General features: G+C 43.6%; 1 protein-coding gene across 1 annotated transcript; it reads right to left on the bottom strand.

Annotated features, from left to right (window-relative positions):
- Positions 1-364: 364 nt before the first annotated feature.
- On the bottom strand, positions 365-24,674 carry NRIP3 (nuclear receptor interacting protein 3; the record flags this gene model as incomplete). The annotated part of the gene is given in 8 exon segments (XM_082660934.1): positions 365-454; positions 457-475; positions 5,969-6,063; positions 6,179-6,231; positions 6,869-7,008; positions 8,867-8,949; positions 9,458-9,619; positions 24,501-24,674. Coding segments are annotated over 8 exon segments (816 nt in total).
- Positions 24,675-26,406: the final 1,732 nt, after the last annotated feature.

A 26,406-nucleotide genomic window follows, 5' to 3' on the forward strand; every position in this document is an offset into this window, starting at 1 on the left:
ACCCATTTTCAAAATAAGTTAAGATGAGAACCACTATAGCAGCCCCCAAGTACAAGGGCATCCAGTATATCCAAGGAGTTCAGAATTTCACAACAGAATTCCAAGATATCTCATATTAGTTTGCCAAATGATGAAAGCAAAGTTAAATTCCCGTTATCCAGGCTCACAGCACAGGAGATTAATATGTCTCCACTCCCTTTGTCCTCGAAGTCTCTCCTCTGGCAAACACAAGTATCTCTACTAGATCAGCCACACCCCATCTCCCCAGCTTATTTCTCCTGTTCAAGGGTTTGAGTACGTCAGCACTGGAGTATGTGGGTCCCCTGAAGAGTTAGGTTTTCTGTATTAGTTACACGCTGGAAGGCTACTCTGCCTCCAGTAAAAACAATGCCAGGATTGAATTCCCCTCTCTGATTTTGGTGGCTGGGCTTTGCTGGTTAGGGGCATAGGTCCAGGAAAGAGTGTGATAAAGGTGCTGAAAAGAAAGAACAGGGCTTGTAGTCATCAGGCTGCTAGAACCTTGGGACAAGTCACTACCTAAAAGCAGGTAAAGACCCAGCTTTTTCTCCATTCTGGTCAGGCATCTGGCAGCCCCAGTCTTCTGAAACATACCACAACCCTTGAATAAAAAGGTCTCTGAGAAAATAGATGTCACAATGCCCACATGCTTGACACCATGTGAGAAACAGCTGCCAGTAGGTCACTGACCAGACAAGCAAGCATAAAATAAGATAGTAGCATAGTTTAGGATGCACTGATAATGGAAGGAAGAAGTAGCGGCTAACAGAGGAGTCCAAGCTATAACACACAGACTAGTACGTCTCTGCTTTCTGATTTCTTGAGAACAGTAGCCTGCAACTCTTCAAAGCTGCATAAAAAGCTCATAATTTCAGTCCAAATTAATGAGTCTATGTTTGTAGTGATGGCAATGAGTCAAAAATAAACTACATTTGATTCACAATCCCATTTAATAAATATGTCCTAGAATCAAAGAATTTTGGCATTAGAAATGACTTTGGAAGTCTCCTTATCTAACCTTCCACCCAATGCAGAAATCTCTCTCCAATACTGCTAGGAAATGATCTCCCACCTTTCACTCCCAGTGAAAGAGAATTTAGAGACAGTCCATTTAATTGTGCTAAGCAACTGTGTCTTGATACTACTCTGAGCCTTAGCTTTTCCTTCTGCAAAATTGTGAACACTACTACCTTCTTTGTATTAATTAATATAGTCCCTGGATTAAAGTAGATGCTTCCCTCCAACTGAGTCAGGATATGCCTCTCTGCAACCTCCACCTATTGGAAATGCTTGCTTTCTGGTGCCAGAAAGAACACTTTCCACATGACAACTCTGAAGACCATAATGAGGTTACCATTGCCCTTTTCTGGATGCTCCACAGATTATATACACATCCCTGTCTTACAAATGACATCTCCTACACACAGAGTCCTTGATACTTCTACACAGAGAATGCGCAATCAACTAAACACCAATATCATCTTCACAGGAATTTCTGTTAATCCAAGTTCTCCCCCACTATGCAAGTGCAATAGATTTTTTAAAAATGGAAGTCAGAATATATTTTTTAAACTCTGTTAAAACAATTTTGTTGGCTTCATTCTATTAAGGTGATTATGAATCTTGATTCTGTTGCTCATTGCTTGTTTGTTTTTGCTTTTTTTTTCTGTACGCGGGCCTCTCACCGTTGTGGCCTCTCCCGTTGCGGGGCACAGGCTCCAGACGCACAGGCTCAGCGGCCATGGCTCACGGGCCCAGCCGCTCCGCGGCATGTGGGATCTTCCCAGACTGGGGCACGAACCCGCATCCCCCGCATCGGCAGGCGGACTCTCAACCACTACGCCATCAGGGAAGCTCTGTTGCTCATTGTTTAAGAGTCAGATTGGTTAAGTCTTTTTACATTTATTATATTTAGAATAAATGGACAAAAGTAAGACAGAAAACCTTTTGAGGTGGAATGATAATATCATCTGAGTAGTGGTAGAAACATAATTCTAGATTGTGATAACCACTGTCATAGGTATAGAATGTTTCTTGTTGACTAATAACTACACTGTTTAAATACTAAAAATATTAACACTTAAAAGGTAAGTTTCTATCATCTGTAAAATGCAGTTATTTGCAACATCATTTAGACCTTAACTTTAACTATATATTAAGGTTCATTCAACCCTTCCCCTTCCCAAACCTCTTGTTTGAACCAAATAAATATTTCCTTTCTAAATAAATAAATATATTTATAAAAAGTAAATTCGTAAACAAAATTTCTAGAAGTAAATGTTCTCTCACACACTGGGGATCCACCATAAAAGATTGTTCTCACAAACAGTTAAATCTTTGAGGGACTACCATAAGCCAACCACTTTACACAGGTTATCTCATTTGATACTGTGAAGTAAGTACTATTATCACTTCTGTTTTGTAGATTACAAAGCCAAGCTCACAGAGGTTCACTAATTTGCCCAAGGACATACAGCCAGTAAGAGGGAGCAAAAGAGCTAGTAGCAATGGAGGAAATGAGGACCACAAAGCCTTGTGTTCAGAAGATCCTTTAAGAGAAACACAGATGCAGCTGGGCTATGCCTGTGCTCCGCCATCTTCCAGGGGACCTGACACAAAGATTTTGTCAGACAAGCACACAGAGGGGAAGATTTCACTTTATTGTTACATTAATCTCACAAATAAACTCAACACAGTCACGAACACTGAGCAGATAAAGTGCCAATGCAGAGGCCTGGCAACAGAAGGAGGGAGGAATCCAGTTCGTCTCCTCCATGTGCCCAGCCTGGAAAGATATTTCTATTATACAAGAGTAAGGGCAGCTGACATACCAAGCAACCCATCTATAGACACTTTGAGCTAAGGAATAGAAAATCTTAACAGGTGGGGTCTGTGCAGGGCAAGGAAATAGAAAAGTCAGAAAACATTTTTTCCTCAAATAAGTCAGGCACAGAAATACCAAACGACAAAGACAATATTTTTCAAACTCCCTGTATTTTATTTGGACATCTAATAAGGAATGAGAGGGATACAGTTCTACAGGGTTACTTCTTGCTACCACCTGTCTTCAGAACGGTGACCTGAGTAGACACTCTCTTCCCACACCCTCAATCAGAGGTACCAGAGAGAATTTTCTAGGATTCTGGGAAGAAATGACCTTCCCTGCTTAGCTAGCCAGCCTCAGAAAAGTGGACCAGTGCTTCCTCATGAATATCAAGGAGATATGGGCTATCAGAGTAATCAACCTGGAAGCATTTAAAGAAAATTAATGAAGCTCAAGACTTCCTATAATTATCTTTAGACAACTTTAGGTACCTCTATCAAGCCTGAGGTTTAAAGCACAATTATTCGGTTAGTGAATTCAAATGGTCTGACTGCATGGAGTGACATTATGATACCATAAGCTCAGATCACCCCAACTGTCTCTATTCCAAAACTGGGACGTCATTGACTGATTTTCAGAGGCCAGAAAGATCACTAAAGGCCACCTGATCAACCCCCTGATGCTATATAATCCTGAACTCCAAGGGTCAAAATCAGTGGCATCTTTCTAGCACCTGAGAATTCCTGGCCTCACTTGGTCCACAGGGAATCTAAATAAGGATAAACCAGGCCAAGGAACTTCTAACATGCCTCACTTGTGGCCAAGAATCAAGGCTCAGAGTGGAACTTTCAACTAGGGAAAAGGTGAAGTATTTCAACTCAGTCCTAGGATGAGAAGCAGGCCAAAGTGGTTCCATGATAGGTAAGGGAGCAGAGTGGAGAGGCCTCAATGGAAAGGTGCAGGTGCCCCCATGTAAGAAAATGGGGGTAGTTTGAGGGGGCACTGAAGGCTGGTAACATGGGATCACCTCTGCTGAGCTTCAGATGTGGCCTCTCCTACTGTGGCTGTGCTTAGTTTTCCATCTTGCTTTCTCTGTAGAGGCTGATAAGAAGGGCCTGGGGGTGACGCAGTGACAACTGGCTACAGTATGGCTGCCTAGCTGTTCAAATGGGGGTCACGTCACCAAGTTCCTAGTCTTTAGGGAGCTTCTGAAAAGCTGAAAACAGAGTTCCAAAAAACTGTTTGATAAAGACAGTAGCTTAACGCTAGACAAGATTGTTGGTGGGATCTGGCAAAGTTTGAAGTAGGATCATTAAATACTCGAGGAACTGCTGCTATGAACCAAGGGTAGACTTGGGAATCTCTTAAAGGGACACCCACAGCTGGCTATTTTTCTGACTTCTCTGAGCACATCTCTGACCAAACTGAAGGGGAGATTCCATTACAGGTATCTATGTGCCCAACTGACACCCCAACAGAAAGGCTTCAAGAAACCCCATGACCTTTTTGAGAGGGGTCAGGAAATACTGAGGAGTCAGAAAAAATTGTTGTGAACTCTTGGGCAGGCTCCTGCCCTGCCTCTTTCCTTATTCCAGGACAGAACTGAAGAGCTTCCCAACCATCAATTCCCTGCCAGGAAGTTTCATTCCTCGCCCCCATCCCAGAAATGTTTCCCTAGGTAGGCTTTCCCACCAACTGATTCTATCCTTCTATTTTGGACCTGCTCTGGGTTTTTTCATCTCCTTTCCCCACTCCTGTTCCCAGCTACTTGAGTCTGATGCAGACAAATAACAGGCTAGACAGAAACACTGACTGGATCTTGGGGTTATCAACACCTGACAATGATGCCCAGATTATTTACTGAAGCCTTCCATTCCATCTCAGAGAGTGGTTAATGTTTTTCTGTCTGTGAGTCCTTCCTCCTCCTACCCTCCAAGACGTTCAAGGTGAGAAGCCACCTCATTCATCTTTATACCCATGGCTTTTAGGCACCAAGATAAGCACCTAAATGTGACAGTCTGGGTCAGGGGACTTCTAGTGGGCTTAGCACACAGGAGGGAGGGCTTCCCAGATCCTCTGGCATCCATCCCCAAAGCATAGCCTTCCCCTACTCTGCCTTTTTACAAATCCTCACCTCTTCATCCTCCTCTCGAGGCTTGACGCAACAAATGAGAATGAACATGGCCTTGGCCTTGGCTTGTCAGCTCTGAATTCTAGGTCCCCTCTGCCACCAACTCAGTATATGAGCTTAGACAATTCAATGGACTCTCCAGACCTTTAAATGAAAGGGTTGGACTAGACGATTTCTCTGGGCTCTTTCAGATTAATTCATACTTGAGAAATCAATGAAAGAATTAGAAGAAATTCGAATTCTGAGCCATAGGTACCCTGTATCTCTTTGAAATAGCTGAAAGGAGGTAAAGGTCAGATTCCTGTTCATTATACACTTTAACTACAGGAAAAGAAGCAAGTGTATCTATGGAGAAATAGAACCTAGCAGCCCCTATACTTCACTAATAAAAGCAATTTCCTTGAAGAAGCAGAGAAATAGGCCACAAGTGGGACCTGGCAGTGTCAAAAAGGTCTATAAATTAAGTGATCAAAGGAGTAAAAAACAACGGCTATAACCAGACAAGATCTCTAAGCACAGACTAAAGTCTAGAGAGGTCTGGGTGGGAAGGACCCCCTGGAGCTTCTATTAGAGGGGAGGACTTGGTCCAAAGCAAGTTGCTACTGCATTTGGTTCAAACCCAGTTTTCTTAATCTGTCAACCTGGTATGTGTGCACACGTGCAGACATGCTGCAGGCTGTAGTTATGCTTCTGAAGCGCTGAAATGAGAAAGAAATAAAAGAAATGATACCAAATTCAAAGAAGTTAGACTGAACGCAAGTACAATTTTAGTTTAAAAGCTACTCATCTTCCCCACCACTCTATGCAGTATCATCACTGCTCATTCTGAAATGTGGGCTATAGTTTTGTGGGATTGTGAACTCTGGGGGTGAGGAGGGGTATACTTGTGGAATGATTGACGGTCAAAAGCAGGATACAACCCAATATCCTGTGTGAGAACCCCTCCAGTTAATGACCAATGGATTTTACTTGACCACACCCATTTGGGCACTCACTTGTCTTCATTCAAGGAAACTGTCTCCTCAAAAGGGATTTCTTGCTTGTCTGTCTTCCCCATGATCAGCCGGTGCTTATCCAAGTTTATGATGCACTGAAAACAAAGAAGAATCACTGGTTACCCTCAATGATCCCACTATGGGGTCTCCATGTAAGAGGACCCTTGCCTCAGAGAAGAAGTACCAATGGGAATATAGAATCAATCCTACCTTCAGGGATCGGAGAGTCTGGAGACCAAGGGACAAGTTTTTCTCATTGTCCTCTAATAAAAAAAATTAAGATTTAACCATTTTCATGTTGGTTTAGAAGTCAGCCTTATCACCATTAGGTTCTATGCAACCTGACCTCCCTTCCTTCCTTCCATCCATCCAATAAACATCTGTTGAGCATTTATTATATTAAGTAATTTTCCCAAATCATTATAGTTAAAAAGTGATAGAGTCAAGATTCAAACTGAAGTCTTTTTAACTCTAAAGGACAAAGGCCTTTGGACAAAAATCAGGAACTTAGAGTACTCTCTAGAATAGAGTACATGAGGGAAAGTATAGGAGTTGGTGGGAAATTATGAAGGGATTTATGGCAAAGGAGTAAGAGGATCTTGCCCTCTACCTCCAACTAGCCCACAGAAAGCTCTCAGGGGCACACAGAAATGTTTGTTTTCTTACCCCTTGAATTTTTTTATTCTCTGAGTGATTCTCAATATGTCTTGAATGTAGCTCAAGGCCCATCTGGTACTTCAGAAGGCAAAAACTGGGACAAGATTTATAGTACAAAAAAGTGGAAACCTGGGATTTTGAAGAAGTCAATATTTACAGGCATAAAATCCCATGAGCGTTTGGTGGAAGGAGGGAGAGGGTTTAACTTAGGGGTCCATAGGTCCAGTCCCCCATTCTACTCACCAACCACGGCTGCTGGGCAGTCCAGATGGAGGGAGCCCAGAGTGATCACTAGGTGCTCAATCTGGCCCACTACTTTCAGATGTCGGGGTAGAGAAAGCTTCTCTCCTTCATGCTTGTGAGATCTGACATGCTCCTTGAGTCTGCACCAGAGAGGAAATAACAGAATCCCCTTGGCAGAAGTTTCTGGTGGAATCTGGCAATGCCTACCTTCTGACACACAGCTGGAATTTTCCAGAGATTTCCTGGGTTAATTTACCAAAAAAAAATGCTAGTCTACAATTCTTGTTTCAGCACTTTATCCTAAACATGCCAGGAGATATAAAAAACTAAAGATTCAGCTCCTATTCTCAAAAAGCTATGTCACTATCTGCACTGGTGGAATATGAGAGTTGACACACTCAGAGAATCCTTTTCTGCATCTCAACATCCCCACCTATGTGCAAGGCAATTTAGTTAACATATCCTTTTATCCATCTGTGGGTAACAGATCTCAGAGAGGGCAGGTAAATCCTAATTTTAGAAGATGCTTTGTTCAGTGTCTAATTTTCTCTTTGTCTATTTTAGTCTATCCTCATCATTTAGTCTGAGGCCATAAGGATGGTGGAGGCAGGTACTTATTTGTTAAGTGCATTGATAGTGGCATCAGCAAGGCATATTGTGGAGAAAGTCCTAATTAATTTAACTTGTCTGTCTAGGGGAGGAAGGAAAGAACAGCACCAAGGTTTCACACAGTTATGTAAGCTGATTGGAACAGCTAGCACCGAGCTATTATGAGTTGGTGGATAAATACTTAATTACGGACTTTCTGTGCCAAAACTTCTGCTTTACTCCATTTCCTCTCTTTTGGTGTTATAGCCCATCCAAAAGAAAAATAATTGCAATTTTACAGATGGTTATTAATTCCTCTGGAATCATGGCAGTCTTCTGCCTAATTATGCACCAGGACATTATTAGTCTTTCTGGAAACATCATGTTGCACTACAGCTCATCTCTTCACCCCATAAAAATGCTCAGGATTCTTCTCATAGGAGCACTTGTGTCCTTGGACTCCACCCCCACCCCACCCCGTCCACCGCCCTAAACAGCAATGCACAAAACCCATAGAGCCAGCTTCAAAGAGTCACAGTTGTGGTGAGGGGTGAGGAGAAGGTAGAAATGAGAAGGAACAGAACATGTGGCAGAGGTCACTGATTATACAAATCAAGACTTGTGCAAGCCCTGCCTAATAGGGATATTTTGAAAGTATCTTAAAATGGGCCATTACATCTACCCTAGTGATTGTTTCAATACAGAGATTTAGGCTGGGGAATGCTCTGTTGTACTTAGGGCTAGAGAAGTGGAAAAGGATATTGGGTTGATCCTCCCAATCCTGGGCTAGACCTCAGGGCCCATCTGGTACTTTGGAGGAAAGAGAAGGAAGAAGAAAGGAAATAAAAGTACAGATTGAGTGAAAAGGAGGAAAGATACAAAATGGCTTTCTCTGACTAAAAAAGAGGGAGAACCCAATTCCAGCTGTTAGAGAACTGAAGATATTCAATATATGAGGTGTCTGCCTCACACCCAGGCCCCAGCAGGGGCAGCAGTAAGAGCTGATTTTACCTGTTATTTGCAGAGAGGAAAGGTACTCATCACCCCTGTGATGGTTCAGGCCCAACAGCAATAGCAGCTCTATTCCACGGTCTGACTGATACTTCTTGGGACAGGCAGTGTGGCCTCCAGAAGGACCCCAAGTAAGCTAAGGCCAACCACATCCCTGATTTTACTTCTCTCGGGTACACCACCAGGGCAGATCCTTCTAACTTGTTGTCTGGGCAGGGCACAAATCAGGATCAGGGCATGGCACGCAATGAGCCAAGGATTTCATACTTTCTCATTCCGGAGCCCAAAGGTCTTTGCTCAAAACTTAATTGGTGGGAGTTAATGGAAAGCCTGGACTTCAAAATAAATTCAAGCAAAGAGTGTATTAGCATCTGACTTCCAGCACAAGTGACTACTTACCCCAGTCTGTCCACACAGGCTGAAGAGATGAGATTATATTGACAGCCTGTGTCAACCAAGGCTTTCACATCCTTTCCAGCACACTGTAGAGAGGAAACATACTGTTCAATAGGAGCCAGAGAAGCAAAAGGGAAGGGAGATCCAAAGAGCAAGCAGCAGGTGTCATATGAAAGGCAGGGTTGGGGAGCATCCTCACAATTATGGGTTGGTAGTGTCCCATCTTTATCCATTGCTGAGTGTCCTTTGAGGGGTTCTTTTTCCTGCTGAAGCTAGAGCTTACAGAGGATCCCAAAGGACTTTGGGTATTTCATTCTATACACCAAGTGGCTCTTAATTGTGTGTGTGTGTATCACATACTCCTTTGCAAATCTGACGAAACATTTAGTCCTTTTCCCCATAACGATGCACATGCATACAAATTACTGCATATATTTCCAGTGTTGCATTGAGTGCCCCCCTTAAAACTCATTTATGAATTCCATGATAAGACCCACATTCTATACAATTTGGAGGAGAGGTCCCCATTATTGGGATAATGGGCCCAAATCCTGTTCTCCAGAAAACCTGGAAAAGCTATTCTCAGAACATTACCTGGCAAGAAACCAAAATCATGTCATCAACCTCAGACTTCTTTAGCCCCTCAGACTTGGCATGATTGAGTTTGTTGGTCTTGGAGGCCCAAGGGACACGACTGCTTCGGAGCTTTGATAGGTTGGTTTCCATGAGGCGCCTCTGCAGAATGTTATGAGGTTGCTTGAGGAACAGAAAGCAGAGGCTTCTTAATGACAGGTCATTTCCCCCCTTCTCTCATTGTCCCCCAGGTGCTGCAGAAATAATGAAGGAGCTGCCCATAACTGAGCTCTACCTTTGCTTCTTATTTATCCTTCCTTCAAGTAGGGACTTCATGGGTATTATCAGAGCAGGAACTATAAACCAATTTGCAGTAGGCAACCCTGAGTGAATGAAAGAGCAATGTGGGACCCTGGGAAGCGTGGACAGGGCTAATAGTCCATGGCTAAAGAGAACTAAGGGACCCTTGTGATTTGTACTACCTGGGCTTGCTGCTTTCCCTTCCCTTACAAGGGCATTTCAGGAGGCAAGTGGCCATAGTCTATGTGGAATAAATGTATCTTTCCAGGGGACTTATAGAAAGGGCAGCTAATTCTCACAGGCCAAAGAAATCTTCTTAGCACTGGTTTTCAGGAGTTCTGTGTACTTCTGTTTCAAGTCTCACTCCCTCACAGTGTTATCCTTTGGACCCAAATACATGTGCCTTGATGACGTGGCTCTCCTGTGGGCTGAGTTATCCATGGGTGGATGAGGTAGGAAGACAGGGATTCATACCTGCTGAATAATCCTCTTAGAAGACACACTTTAGAACCTGGCAGAACCCAGAGGAATCATCCTTACTGTTATTCTCTGGACCTCAAGGAGCATAAGGCTCCTCCTGCCATGTGCTTGTCATCCATTCCCGCTCTCTTCAATGGGCCAAAAGTGGAGTGTAAAAGGGACAGAAACTGACCAAGAAGCAGGGGACTTAATTAGACCTTATATCTGTGCCAGGATACCTAAGGTTAGGAAGAAGAATGAGGAATATGAAATCAAGTCTGCTCTTTAATAGAGCTTAGGAGAGTTACTAGGGCAGATATATCTATGCTCTACTGTTTCTACTCAAAGTGGCCTCCAGAAGGTGTAAGCCACCTCTTAAAGTCATTTGACCTGAGAAATTTCTATACAAAAGCATATTATTCCTAGTTTACAATAATATTGAAAATCCCTCAAAGGATGGAGTCTAACCCCAAGTTTCTATGTGACACATACTAGATGGCATTCCAATTCTAGGGGGGGAAGAGAGTTACTCCTAGAGCCCAGAGCCTAGAACCTTCCCCAGGAAGTGGGTAGAAGTGCAGGAGGTCTTCATTTCCACCATATTACAGATTTCTGAGGAAGAATGGAGTCAGAGCCATGACTCGCTGTAACCCTGGTGAGGCGAAGAAATGGATTCCCAAAATACACTGACTCTTGGCAAGGCAGATTTTAAATTAGTATTCTTGGGAAAAGGAGAGAGAGGGGCATTTAAAAGAAAATGAGAGCTTCTTAATTTGACAAGGAGCTGGAGGAAGTGCTAACTCTGATTTCCTGATTGGACCCTGGGAGAATGCTTTGCTCCTCAAAAGAAACAGAAATTCTTCATTCTTATCTCTCTCACTAATAAGTCTAGATTCATACTAAAGCAGGTGTTTGTTTCTGTCAGGTCCATGCTTAGCATGACCAACTCAGATAAGCTGGATTTGTAGAACTGAAGACTGGAAGGGACTTCAAAGTCCATCTAAACAAAGCCCTCATAACCTAAAGTTCGAGGCTTTCCTTCTACAGTGGTCTTGCCCAACACCACTTTACCTGGTTATTCTGAATCTTGAGAGGAGTCTAATCATCACTGGACAGATCAGGCAAACGAGGAAGGTTCTGAAATCGTTTTCCTTGAAGTCATCTCTCTTTGAATTTTCCTACTCTACCCTTTCTCCACAGGCTATACACATACTCAAAGTTCTCACACACTGGGAAGAAAACACCTCCACAAACCCTCAGACCCTGCCTCCTCAGTGCCACGTCCTAACCACAACCCTGCCTTAAACGGTCTTAAAAAAAGGTCGAAATCACTAGTCAATTTCCTGATATCCTATATTTTCTTCACTGAAATCACTTCTGATCCCACAACACCAATAACGATCTCCTAATTTCCAAATCCGACAGACATATTTCAGCTTTCATTTTACTTGACTTCTCTAGGGTGTTTGGCCCTGCTGACTATTCCTTTATTTAGTAACCCAAAAAAGGTTCAAACGTAATACATCTTCAATATAAAATATTCAAATGTCACTGAAGTATATACAATTAAAAAGGGAAAGCCTCGGGCTTCCCTGGTGGCGCAGTGGTTGAGAGTCCACCTGCCGATGCAGGGGACACGGGTTCGTGCCCCGGTACGGGAAGATCCCACACACCGCGGAGCAGCTGGGCCCGTGAGCCATGGCCGCTGAGCCTGCACATCCGGAGCCTGTGCTCCGCAACGGGAGAGGCCACAACAGTGAGAGGCCCGCGTACCGCAAAAAAAAAAAAAAGGGAAAGCCTCTGCAACCCTTCAAACCTTCTCAGTTCTACTCCCTACAAAGAACAACCATTAAATTTAGAAGTACATCCTTCCAAAAATTTTAATACATCTACAAACATAAATAAAAACAGGATCATACTATAACACTCTTCTAAATTTTTAATTTTTGTTTAATATATGAAAGGCATTTTTCTATGTCAGTACATATAATTCTTTTCATTCACTTTTATAACTACAAGTCTTCATAGTATAGTTCAGGAGTTGAAAATTCACAGCCAATTAACTCATATGAACCTCAGAGATGCTCTTCTGTAGCTATTTAATTATGCCCTTATGTTTGTTTGTTTGTTTAAAAATTTTTTTTTTGGCCGCACCACATGGCATATGGGCTCTTAGTTCCCTGACCAAGGATCAAACCTGCACCCTCTGCACTGGAAGTGTGGAGTCTTAACCACTGGACCACCAGGGAAGTCCCTGCCCTCATGTTTTAAATGACAATGTAACTGCACATTTACCTTTGCTCCCAACGAAAATTTCACTAAAATCATAGTCAAGGAACAAGAAAGGCCTAAAACTATAAGAACAAAGAGAATAGTAAAGTAAGCAACAACAATAACAAAAGAAGAGATTTTGACAAAATTTTGGAATCTAAATAGCAGACGAAAAACTGGTAACTGACCTAGACTAGAGAAAGCTAAGTGCTTCACACCATTTTACTTCATGGAACACTGGAGTGGCAGAGACTGCCAGTTACTAATTAAAATCCATGATCTCCTCTTCTTTCTGGAAAGATACCTAGATTATGTTTCCCAGCCTTCCTTGTAGTTAGGCAAGGCCATATGACTGAGTTTGGCAAACAGAATGTGAGTAGAAGTGACACATACCACTTCTAGGCCTGGCCTGTAAACCTCTCCTGTGTACACTCCTCCATATTCTTTTCCTCTTCTGACGGGCTGGAATGGAGATGACCCTTAGGGTAACCTACCTGGAGGTAACGTGTTGAAGACAGAAGAGCCACTCACTGTCAGCCTGGGTCACTAAATGACTACATGGAAGAGGGCTGTCTTGTTGACCTTCCCACTAGAACTCTTACCTAAGAAAAAATAAACTATTATATTTGAACTAGTTTATACTTGGGGGTCTAGCTGTAAAAGCAGTTTTCCTACTTAAACTAAAACCCTGGAAAAGCTGAGGAATTAGAGGTATTAGAACCTCTACAATTGGAGGGTATGATTAGGGTTGGAAAGAGATTAGTATAAAGCCTGCATAAGACTCCTATGCATAAGACTCCTTCCCAGTTGATCCAGACAACTGGGAAGAATGCCAAAACTTTATTCTTTTTGTAAGAGTAAATCAAAAGACTCTGGCTGGTTGACAGTTTGGCTAGGCTTAGGACAGATTCCTTCAACAGCTAAGAATGAGAGTGGAGTGCCATACTATACCAGAACTGAAGAATATGAGTTGAAGGGCTCACATGGAGCCTTGCATAATGAAAGATACAAGACCCAAACCAAGATTTCACATCATTAAGAATCTTTGGAATATCATGGATGACAAAGATTCCAAAAGTTTCCAAAGAGAAAAAGATGATTTCAAATACAAAGGATTAGGAACCAGAATTACATAGGACTATTCAGTGGTAATAATGGAAGCTAAAAGACAATGGAATAATACTTTTAACAAATCTGACAGCACATAATTTCTAAACCTAGCCAAGCTATCAATTAAGACTCAGGAAAGTTATTTCCCAAGAATCCTTAAGCAGCTTCTGAAGGATATACTCCACCAAAGCGAGGGAAACCAACAAACAAAGAAAAAAGCATAGGATCCAAGAAATAGAGTATACAATAGAGAAGAGAAACAAGAGAAATTCTGAAAACGGTGTTGAAGAAAAAGTCCAGGATATTGGTTGTGTAGTGGGCCGTGAGAGCAACCAGTCCAAAATGAAATGCGAGGATAGAGCACTCCAGGAAGGATGTCTCCAAGAAAAAAAAAAAAAACACCTGCTAGATCATCTGCAGTTTTAAGGTACTTGGAGGAGATTTAAATTTTAGATAGAAAATTAAACAAAGGGAAAAAACTAGGCAATTATTAATTTTGATAAAAATAAATATTTGTATGAGAAAGAAACATAATTATGGTATAGTATTTGACTCAGCTGTGAATAATATGAATATAGTCATAATAATGTAAGCAGTAAATGCTGATTTGACCCAAGATAGCTATTTAATTGTTACTAATATATTACAATATTAATATAGTAGGAGAGGGGACATGATGGGAAGGTATAAGAGAATTAAGGAACAGTTTAAATTTTTTTTAAGTTTTAAATTATATACATGTGCTTTTTGATAAAAAGTAAATTTTAAAAATATACCCTATACATTAAGAAAGCATACAGCCACAAGAAAAGCCAACTTATGATGGCTTAAATGGAGGTGTATTTTTTTCTCACATAACAAGAAGACTGGAGGTAGGCAGCTGCTGGCATTAATTCAGCAGCTTAACAATTTCAGGGCTACTGTTTCCGTAATTCTCTTGGATATTCCCTCATGGTCATATGATGGGTGCCCCAGCTCCAGGCATTACATCCACATCTAAGGAAGGAGGAAGGAACTCTGTGCCATCTATCCTTTTTATCAGGAAAGCAAAAGCTTTCCCAGAAGTTCCCTCAGCAGTCTTCTGCCTATATCTTCTTGGTCAGAATTCCCACAGCCACTTCTAACTGCAAGGGGGTCTGGGTGTATTTAGCTTCTGCGTAGAGGAGTCAGGTAGATAGAAAAGGGCTGAAAATGGGTGATGATTTAGCCAATTAACAGTGTTTGCCAAATCATGCAAAAACTGAAGTGTGTGTACATGTGTGCACACACACATACACGCACACACCAACAATGTAACTTAGGCAGATGTAATGTCAGGTTACCCTATAACCAACCACCTTAGCACCTATTTTTTTTACATCTGCCCTACTTTCTGCATTTTTTTTTTTTTTTGCGGTACGCGGGCCTCTCACTGTTGTGGCCTCTCCCATTGCGGAGCGCAGGCTCCGGACGCGCAGGCTCAGCGGCCATGGCTCACGGGCCCAGCCACTCCGCGGCATGTGGGATCTTCCCGTACCGGGGCACGAACCCGTGTCCCCTGCAACGGCAGGCGGCCTCTCAACCACTGCGCCACCGGGGAAGCCCCGCTTTCTGCATTTTAAAATAGCACATCATCTATAGACCTATGAGTCTGTGGTACAAACATACCTCAGTTTATTTAACTACTAATGGACATGTAGATTATTTCTACATGTTTGCCATTAGAAACAATGTTTCAATAAACTCAACATTCCATTTTTTTGAAACTCTCCTCCACTGGCTTCTAAAACCACTTTTCTGTCTATTCTGCATCTGTCTCATTTATTGGCTCCTTTGCCTCTGCTCATTTCCTAAATGTTAGTGTTCCTTGTTGCTCTATCTTAGGTCCCTTTCTCACTCTACAAAACCTTTTAGGGCAATCTTATCTGCTTTCATTGTATAAATTAGTACCCTTATGATGATGACTCCATCTCATGCCCAGCCCTCACTTCTGAGTTTCAGACCCATAGAACCAACTGCCTCTTTGAACTTCTCCACTTAGACACCCCACAGGCACTTTCAAACTTAACTTGTCCCACTGATCTTTCCCACAAAACTTGTACTTTCTCCAGTATTCTCCGTCTTGGTGAGTGAAATTCTGCCTCTTTAACACCTTGTAGTTTCCTCTCCATTTCTGCTGTTATTGCTAAGTTCAAATAATCTCCTAAAACATTATGTTCATGGTCTCCTTCCCCTACAGTGGCTCCCTTGCCAGCTGTATCAAACACAAAATACTCAATTTAGCATTTAAGATCTTCCACTAATTCATCCTCCTTCCCAGTCTTATCTTTTTTTTTTTTTTTTCTTTTTTTCTTTTTTTTTTTTTGCGGTACGCGGGCCTCTCCCGTTGCGGAGCACAGGCTCCGGACGCGCAGGCTCAGCGGCCATGGCTCACGGGCCCAGCCGCTCCGCGGCATGTGGGATCCTCCCGGACCGGGGCACGAACCCGCGTCCCCTGCATCGGCAGGCGGACTCTCAACCACTGCGCCACCAGGGAAGCCCCCCCAGTCTTATCTTTAATCCTCCATGAAGGCGTTCTACTTTAGCAAAAGGACCACTTATCACATACTACCTTGGGCAAATCACTAATCTCTCTAAGCATTACTTTTCTCTCAGTCTCACCTTCTTCATCAGTAATAAAAGAGGTTTGAGCTCCAAAGTCCTGTTCTATTTTAACATTCTGGATTATTCCCTTTACACCAATCTGGTAAAATGGCATCACTACACGCCCATCCATTCTTGATTCTTTTCTTTTCCTAAACTTCCATCCCAAGTATAGATAGTCCCCAATGTACAATGGTTCAACTTATGATTTTTCGACTTTGTGACGGTGCTAAAGTAATACACATTCAGTAAAAACTGTACTTCGAATTCTGATCCTTTCCCAGGCTGGTGATACGCAGCACAACACTCTCTCATGATGCTGGCAGAGGCAGCAAGCTGCAGCTCCCAGTTAGCCTCATGATCATGAGGGCAAACGACTGATACACTTACAACTATTCTGTACTCATACAACCATTCTGTTTTTTCACTTTCTATATGGTATTCAATAAATTAGATGAGATATTCAACACTTTATTATAAAATAGGCTTTGTGTCAGATGATTTTGCTCAACTGCAGGGTAATGTTAAGTGTTCTGAGCACTTTTAAGGTAGGCTAGGCTGAAATACGATGTTCAGTAGGTTAGGTATATTAAATGCATTTTCAACTTAACAATATTTTCACCTTACAATGTGTTTATCAGGATATAACTCCGTCATAGGTCGAGGAAGATCTGTACTGTTGCTACTTCCTCCAAAACTTTTCTGGTATCGATCTACTTCTCCTCATCTTTACTACTTCCAATCTAATACAAGCCACCATCATCTCTTATCTGTGCTACAACAGCCTCCTAACTTGTCTTCCACCTCTTCCTTCACCCTTCTCCAAATCATTCTCTACACAGCAGCCAGAGTAAGCTTTTAAAAATGTAAGTGAGATAATACATTCCCTTACTCAAAAGCCCTTCAGTGGGGCTTCCCTGGTGGCACTGTGGTTCAGAGTCCGCCTGCCGATGCAGTCCGCCTGTGCTCTGCAACGGGAAAGGCCACAACAGTGAGAGGCCCACGTACCACAAAAAAAAAAAAAAAAAAAAAAAAAAAAAAAGCCCTTCAATGGCTTCTCATTGTTCTTCAGACAAAATTCAAACTTCCTACCACGGTCTAGGGCTCTGTGCCATCTGGTCCCTGTCTATCTTTCCAACCTCCACATACATACCATATACACACCACTCTACCCTTTATTCATCCACACCTCCTTGCTCAAAAACTCTTTCCCATTCTAATGCCCTTGCACCTGCCATTCCCTCTGCCTGAAATGTTTTCCTCTAATATTTCAAATAGGTAGCTTGATCTCATCTTTCAATTCTCAGCTCAAACATCACTTCCTCAAAAACATCTTCTCTGACCATACTATTTAAAGTAGGCACTCCACTTCTTTAGTTACTAACATATCCCACTATTCCTTTCAGAGTAATTATAAGTCCAGAATTATTTTGCTTTTCTAGTTGTTTATTATTTCACTCCCCCACTAGAGTGTTAATTTCACAAGGGCAAGGACCTTCATTGTCTTGATCACAGCTATATCCCAGCTCTTAGCATAATACCAAATGAATAAATCTCTGCCCTTTACTTCTTCAAAAAGCCTTTCTTGATTAATATCATCCAGTTCTTTCCTTCAGAATCCCTTCAGTACTCATACATTACATAGTTTGTACTACTTGCATTCCCATTCCTTGACTGTTGCTTTGTAAATATGCTTAAGTGGTTTGTTTTTGTTTATTGAAATATTGCCTTTCCAAGGGCTATCTTCTACTTTCCAGGTGTACTTCAAGATACACAGTATTAGTTAGATAGGTGCTGCAGGTACTCTGGTGGCCTTTTGGACATAGCTATGTCATCTTCCTGACATGGATCCTGCTTTATGCTTTAGCTCAACAAGGCAACACTAAGCAGTCACAGGTTCTCTACTCTTCCTGCAGTGTGGCTGCTAAACCCTAACCAGCATTTAGGCATCTAAATCCTAAGCAGGCAAACTCAAATGTGCTGCCTTTATCACCATCGGGAGCTTCTGAAAGAAATGGGCACAGTGGGCAATGCTGTATTCCAGGTAGACAGAGCTGAGGTTCCTCAATCTAGGAGCCAGTCTGATTAAATATCTCTTCTAACCAGGCTATAAAGTGGGAAGAAAAGTGAGGTGAGAGGAAACAGGCTATACTGCAGGATACCACAGAATCATGATTTGAGCAAGAACTTCTAAGGCCACCTTTTCAATCCCTTTACCTACGCTGTACTGAATCCAGACAGAATCAAACTAATGGATTTCTGTGGTCCACAGAATGGGTCAGACTGGAAAATAGGAGAAATTATAGAAGTCTGCTTTCTTTGTAGCATTTACTCTCAGAGGAGAAACCCAAGGTTTCTAGCTTCCAATAGAACTACAACTAGAACCACTTAGAAATAGGGGTCAGCAAATATGGCCCACAGTCCAAACCCAGCCTGCTGCCCATTTCTGTAAATAAAGTTTCATAAGAACACAATCAGCCCCATTTGTATTGCCTATGGCTGTTTTGCATTACAACAGCACAATTGAGTAGTTGAGACAGAGACTGGCCTGCAAAGCCAAAAACAATTAACTATCTGATCCGTTACAGAAAAAGTTTGCCAACCCTTGACTTAGAGTATTGTTTAAACTATATATGCTTTGGGGTCAGACAGAGCTCAGTTCAAGTTAGTAACCACCTTGCAGAGCTTTTGTGAGGATGAAATGAGATGGTTTGTACGAAGCATTTAATACCATGTCAGGTATAAAGTAAGCACTTAAATTTTAATAATTATATGTATGTGTACATATGTATTTTAAATTCTCATGCTCGGCTTAAAATTGAAGCTGATTACCATTCACTTTTTTTTTCTTAAAAGGGCATGAAATCATCTTACTCCACTTTTGTCCTCATGTACAGTTTGTAGACAGACATGGGCTCCTGACTGACTCTCACTTCAAGCCCAATATACATGTCTCTGTCTGGTCTTGGAAGTCTAAAAGGGCACTAATATCTGTGCCTTCTCTTCTTTATTTACTAGCTGAATATACAACACGTGACCCTTTCATCACCATAGGATCATAGACAGATTGTCCTTAGGTTTACTGCTGCTCAAAAGCACATGGAATCTACCTAAGGCAGTCTTGTCACACTGCCCCAGGACTTCTGTGTTCTCTCTGCCTTTACCTTATGACCCAATAGACATGTTATTTCAAAGAGAACAGCCTTATTCCTGATTGTTACCTGCTGGTGTGAGATGGTGGCTTCTCAACCGCCCATGGCAGACTGCATTTTTGTTACAAAGGACTCACACAACTGCAGGGACTTCAACCAGATAACCTGTAAAGTTCTTCTTACTCTGAGGTTCTATAGGGCACACTCGAAGCAGCCCCCTCTCCACATAATCTCATAGTCAGTTGACTCACCAGGGAATGATGAAACTCTAGTCAGATGTTGGTCACCATCACTATTGTCACACCAGACCAGAGTAATCACTGCTTCCACTGAACTCCTCTAGCGCTTATTGACTATAATATCTTGACAACTACCATAGGCTTCCTGGTGGTATTATTTACATTTTCATGGAACTATCTATTCAACATCTACAATTGAATAGCTAATAGACATCCCAAACTTAACTTCTTCAAGAATCAAATTCCTGATTTTTTTTTTTTTTTTTTTTTGCGGTACGTGGGCCTCTCACTGTTGTGGCCTCTCCTGTTGCGAAGCACAGGCTCCGGACGCGCAGGCTCCGTGGCCATGGCTCACAGGCCCAGCCGCTCCGCGGCATGGGGGATCTTCCCGGACCGGGGCACGAACCCATGTCCCCTGCATCGGCAGGCAGACTCTCAACCACTGTGCCACCAGGGAGGCCCCCTGATTCTTATTCCCTATCCCTAACCCACTCCTCTTGTATTCTTAGCCATCTCAGTAAATGAGAAACTTTATTCTTCCAATTGCTAGATCAAAAACCTTGAGGTCATTCTTGACTACTCTTTCTTTCAGATCTTTAATCCAATCTCTCAACTAAACTTGTCAGCTCTGTCTTCAAAATAACCTGAGAGTCTGATCTTTTCTTGTCCCCTTAACTGCTAGCACACTGCTCTGAGCCACCATCATCTTTCACCTGGGTTACTATCTAACAGCTCCTAACCAGTCTCCCTGCTTCTACTTTTGCCCTCTATAGTGAAATCCACACAGTAGTCTACTTTGTGAAATAAGTCATGTCGTGTCACCCCTCTGCATAAAATTTTCCACCAGTTTCCCATATCAGATTAAAAGTCAAATATCTGTACAATGATCTATAAGGCCCTAAGTAGTTTGGCCTCCCACTATCTCTCTCATGTTATCTCCTATCGCCCTCCTGTTGCTTACTTTGCTCTGGCCACAATGGCCTTCTTACAGTTTTTTAATCACATCAAGCACACTGACAATTCAGGCCTTTGCACTTGCTGTTCCTTCTGCCTAGAACATTCTTCTCCAAGATATTTTGCTCTCTCATTTCCTTCAATATCTCGTATAATGTAATGTTATCAGACAGGCCTTCCCTGACCACCCTAGATAAAATAACAGGGCTCTACTCCATCCTACCCTGGCCATTACACTCCCTATTCCCTTATCCTGGTTTATTTTCTCCATAGCACTGATTACACCCTGATATATTATATATTTACTTGATTTATTTTCTGCCTTCTCCCCCCCCACCACAAGAACGTAAGTTTTATGAGGGCAGGAACTCCGTTTTGGTTCACTACTATATCTTCAATACCTAGATCATGCCTGACATGTAATAAGTGTTCAATAAATATTTGGGGAATAAATTAATTAATCAGTCCTATCCTTCCCCCTAATCTATAAACTCATTGTACAGGTAAACTTTGCTGTCTTCTTCTTTGTGATCCTAGCACCTAGCATTGTGTCCTGAACATAGCAAGTGTTCAAAGAATGTTTGCTGTAATTAGGATTCGATCATGGCTCTGGAAATCTTCAGTTTGCACTAGATCCTGATGTTATACTGGTATTTCATGCTCCTCTTCTAAGACTCCCAAGTTCTCTGGTCCAAAATCTATAGCATTATGGATGTCTTGTGGCATTATGAATAACTTATCTACAGGATACCACCCAGGGCTGCCCTCATTGACAGAAATTCTGATCAGGTAGATCAGATACTAGGAGTACAGGGCTAGTCATTTCATGGTCAGTTGGCTTTGCTGTGTTACACCATCCTTCCCCCAGCCTTCTCCTAATTCTAGTGAGTTTTGCTAAAGCATTTGGCTAGAAGCAGAATCAATCATAAATAGGAAAGCAAAACTGTCTTTCTATTGCTGAATAAGTAAGGATATAGCCTGATGGTCAGTAATATTATCATATAGGAAAGACAGCATAATATCCCATGATATGACTGTTTTTAAAAATTAAAAAGTCCTTACCTCAATGAGAAGAACATTTATGAACCTGGTAGCTAAAACAAAAGAAATTAGAATACGCAAAACTCCAAGAGTGATTTTTTTCTCTACCCTCATCAACTTAAAAAATAATAATAAATGAAATAAAATATTACTCATATCTCTGATTTTGATTCTTAATCTAATACACAAAAAAGAGCACAAGATAAAAGGACAAACAAAATAAGACAGCCAGACATAAGAAATAAAATTAATTTCCACAGTAGACTTTGTAGCAGCCAACTACTCACAAACAGGAAAAGGGCAAAGGCACCTCCCTAGGGTCAAGAGAACAAGAACACATTTCACTGCCCATGGATGCTCTTTGCCAATCCAAAAAAAGTTGGCAGGCTGGATTCAAATAGTGAATGTTATAGAAACAGCATGGTAAAAGGTAGATGATTCAGAAAACTCAGCAGTATAATTCTAATATAGGTCACTAGTATGAGGAAAACAACCCACAATCTTCTCACTGGCACAAACCCCAGAATCAATGAAAACTAATTTGTCCTTTCCCCGCTATCTCCCTCTGATGCCATCCCTTCCCTTTTCTTGTCCCTCTTTTATTGAGTTTGTACTATAGATTTATACAGTCAATTTTTGTATCCTCAAAAATTTCACTTTGGTGAGAGAACACTGAGTCAGCACTGGTCTATACTACCAGATCTATCCATATATATATCCATATATATGAAGTGATATAGTACTTCTAAGGTTATTTCTAAGATTATCCTGATCCAGCAGCATAAGTTCCAAGAAAGCTTAAGCATGCCACGTCACCCCAGTACTCAGAGCTCTCCTAGCCCTACCTCAGTCTGCCTTGGCATCTGTGACCTGTTCTAGCTCTTCTGTGCAATCACTTGCACATTACAGGTGTGAGAACAGTGAGAGAGGGACATCAACTCATGGCAGTGGGGGGAGGCAGGGGAGAGAAATTGTAAACCGTGGTTCAGGGTCTCACAATAAACTGCTGTGTGTCACATCCACAGCAATAACCTGCTTCTTGAGGAAGCTTCTTCCTTCCAGCCTAGTGCCTATGTTCTATGCTATCAGCTCCTGTGTGGCTCAACTAAGACAGACTGGAGTCAGAAAAGCAGATGGAGTTCTTCCTACACAGGATGAAGCAGTATAAAGAATGCTAGGCAGAAGAATGGAGAGGCAGTTCCTCAGGGCTAGGAAACTCCTTGACATCCCAGGACAACCAAATGTCAATCATATCTTAAATCCAGCATGAAGGGGAAAAAAATGCCACATTGTACTTATTTTCCTATTACTGTTTATTGGCTGAGGCTTCCAGGAACTAGGATTATTGTGACAGGAACTAGGATTATTGTGGTCTGAAGGTAAGAAGACTTGAACCTGATTTGCTAAATGAATCTAGACTGTAGTAAAGTGAAAGGAGGGAAGAAAGACAGTTATCGCTTTTCTAGGAATACATTTCAGTCACTCACCACTCTGAGTTAGCATGAATCAGATTAACTATCCTGTGGCTTGTGCAGGTAAAATACCTTTTAAAAAACAGAGCAAGATAATTGAGTAGACATCCCCTGTACAATAAATAACTAAAAATAATTCTCTATCACAATGGGGGAGGGCAAATCTGATCTTGGGATCTATGTGCCATTAGAGTTGATTAAAACAAGAAGAAGAAGAAGTAGATTCAGCAGCTCTGCCCTCCATACCCATCTTGTGGTGGGAAATGGCAATTTCAGTGGCCCAGGCTGACACCCCGCTTCCCTGACAAATTAAACATTCCAAAAGCTCAAAAAATACTGGAAAAATTAAACAGAGCATCTACTTCATTTAAGACATTTAAGTAATGCTTCACAAATTATTGCCTAGATGAATAAAGTGATTGTGAAATTCAAGAAAACAAGTTAAACTACAAGAAAATTCCAGATAAAATTACAAAGCTAAACATCAATTTGGTCCAGTGACTTAAATATAAGAGTCAGATACAGTTCTTTAAACTAGTAACCCTTAGGCCCCCATAGGATCCCTCCTATAGATAGAGAACAGTACGGTCTTTGAACTCAGACCTCCAGTCCTGGAGTTTCTCCTTCTTAATGCCAAGAACAACCCTGCTAGAAAAAAAGACTGCGCCAGCCCCAGCTCCAGCTCCACACATCAGCCGGTGGAGCAGCTGGGGCAGCCTGGCCTCCTCCCTCTATCCACTCTTTGGGGGTGGAGTAGCAGGAGAGGAAGATGATGAAGAGAGGTTTGGGGCTCAGGAAACCTTCAAGGTCCACACTGTTTCTCTCCCCGCCCCCCGCCCTCCTGTTGGAAGGTCAAAGGTAGGTGAGACCAAAATCAAACGGAGAAGTAGATTTTGCATAGAGGGGAAATGGATTCAACAAAAGTCAAGTGTATCTGGATGTGGTGACTGCCCAGAAAGCCCCCTTCCCACTTCGTTCTCTCCTTCTCACACCACTTAGGAGTCACCTCTGTCTGGGTCACGGGCCCGGCCAAGCAGCCTGGGAGGCAGCGGGAGCTACCCTGGCTGCGAGGCTCAAGCCCCAAGCAATCAAACTCGGTACTGCGAAAAATGGGAGGGAAAGGGGACCTGAGGGCAAGAAGGCAGGGCTGGGTCTCTTCTGCTCCAGAGGAGAGACACGAAGGGAGGAAGCTGCGCTGAAGGGAGGGCGAGCTGGAAAAGCTACGACGGAATCCCGAGAGAAACTAAAGCAGGGGAATGCTGGATGGAGAGGAATCCGAAACAGAGCAATAGCGAGACAGCCGACAGCGGCCGGCGGCCGGCGGGGGCCCGGCCGCTGACTCAGTGAAAGCTGCAAAGGGCGGGCCCCGGGAGACCTCACAGCGCGATGGTGACTGGCCGCCGCGCGCGGGGACCCCGAGGCGGGCGCGGCCGCGGGGGCTCACCGTGTCCTTGGACGAGCCCAGCTTCTTGAGGCCGTCCAAGGGCAGCAGGTCGGCCGAGTCCTTGTGGATGAACTGCACGGCCTGCTTCATCCGGCGCTGCTGCCGCAGCGACGACCCCTCCCGCCTGTCCGTCTCCTTGCGGCCGCCCTCGGTGAGGAGTCCTGAGTAAAACATCGCTGAGGCGCCCGCGGCCCAGCGTCCCGGTCGCTCCCGGAGCCCCGGCAGCCCTCAGCCTCGAGCTTCTCCAGCGCCGCGAGAACCGCGCGCCGCCCTTTTTATAGCCGAGCGTGACGTCACTGGGAGCAGCCAGTGTACACGCGGGGGGCGGGGCCGCCCCAGCCTGCGCGCTGCTTCCCAGAGTCCCGGGCCGCTGCCCACACCCGCACCACCCCACTGGGGCACGGGGCGGGAGAGGAGGAGTGGCGCTGGCGAGACTGACTCCGAGCGCCAAGGTCTACCGCGGCAGCTTTACCCAACCGGTCCCTCGCGTTGTGGGTGCCCCGCATCCCCTGGACCGAGATGAAGTGTGGGGAGGCCAACGCAGGAGCGGCCTCTCCCACGGCAGCCGCCGCCACCTCCTGGTCCCCACTAACCTGTCCACGCCGTGGCCGACCCCGGGATCACCGACAGCCGGGCCATGCCCCGAGTCCTGCCTCCTGCGCCGCTGCTCGGCTTCACCAGTTCCCACTTTCGCGCCCCTCCTGGAGCCCTAGCGCCCAAAGCCCCGGCTCCCGAGGACCGGCGGCGCACTCCGAAGTTGGATTGCTAGGGATTTCTCCAACTTCAGATCGGTCCCCACCCACCAGGCCCACGTGACTGGGGAGGGGGCAGCCCCTGCGGGCCGGCCGGAATCTGCCTTCCGGGGACCCTCCCTCCTCCCTGCTCCCTCTGCCCGCGGACCCAGGACCCGCACATCCGAGCCAGGGAAGCAGAGCTTGGTGGATGCCTGCGGGTCACCCTGGGGCTGAGGAGTGGCGAGGGTCCCCGCCTCCGCACGACTGCACACGAGTGCGAGCCCTACACCTGCTCTTCGGAACACCCGGCAGAAAAGCACGTTTTTCTCAGCCAACACTCGGGCTCTCTCCAGCATGACTCCGGGAGCAACTGGAACCCGGTTTTCTTTGTGAATCTGTCATACTCTCAAGCCATTCCAATCGGGCCTTCAGGCATCCTGGGTCCTGGCCTCGACGTTGTGACTTAGTACAAACCACGTTTTCCACTCTAGAAACTAACACCACTGCACTCTCCCACCCCATTTCACAGGAGCAGGCATGAAATAGAAAGATCTGCTCCCTGAAGAGAACCAACAAAAGTAAGAATAACGACATTTACTGAGCCTTTACCATGCACCAGGCACCAGAATAAATACTTAAAATGCAGTCTTTCATTGAATCATGGCAATAACTTATGAGATAGTATCATTATTCCCATTTTACAGGCAAATGCCTGAGACCTCCTAACTGGTCTCCTGAATGTGCCTTGGTTCCCTTCCAATCCATTGTTCCCTGCTGCCAGAATAATCTTTTCAAACTACAAATGTGATCATCTCACCTCCCTGCTTAGAGCACCACAAAAGTCTTCCTATTGCTCTCAAAAGACCCATATTCTTGCATGGTCTGCCCCACACCTGCATCTCCACTCTGTACTTCAGCCTCATGAGCTTTCTTTCCTCCAGTTCCTTGGAGAAGCCATTCTCCCTCCAAATGGCTGACCTTTGAATATCCTGTTCCCTCTGTGTGGAATGTCCCCTCCAAACCTGTGTAGTAAACAGACCTCAATTCCACTGTCATGTCTTTAGGAAAGCCTTCTCTAACCTCCCAGAGGGAGTGAGTTCTTCCTAATTATAAACTACGCATCTCTCCCGGACGTTCCACTTTTTTTGGTGGTAGTGGTGGGGGCGTTATTG

This window comes from Grampus griseus, assembly GCF_964374135.1.
Source record: "Grampus griseus genome assembly, chromosome: 8".
In the NCBI taxonomy this organism is placed as follows: Eukaryota; Metazoa; Chordata; class Mammalia; order Artiodactyla; family Delphinidae; genus Grampus; species Grampus griseus.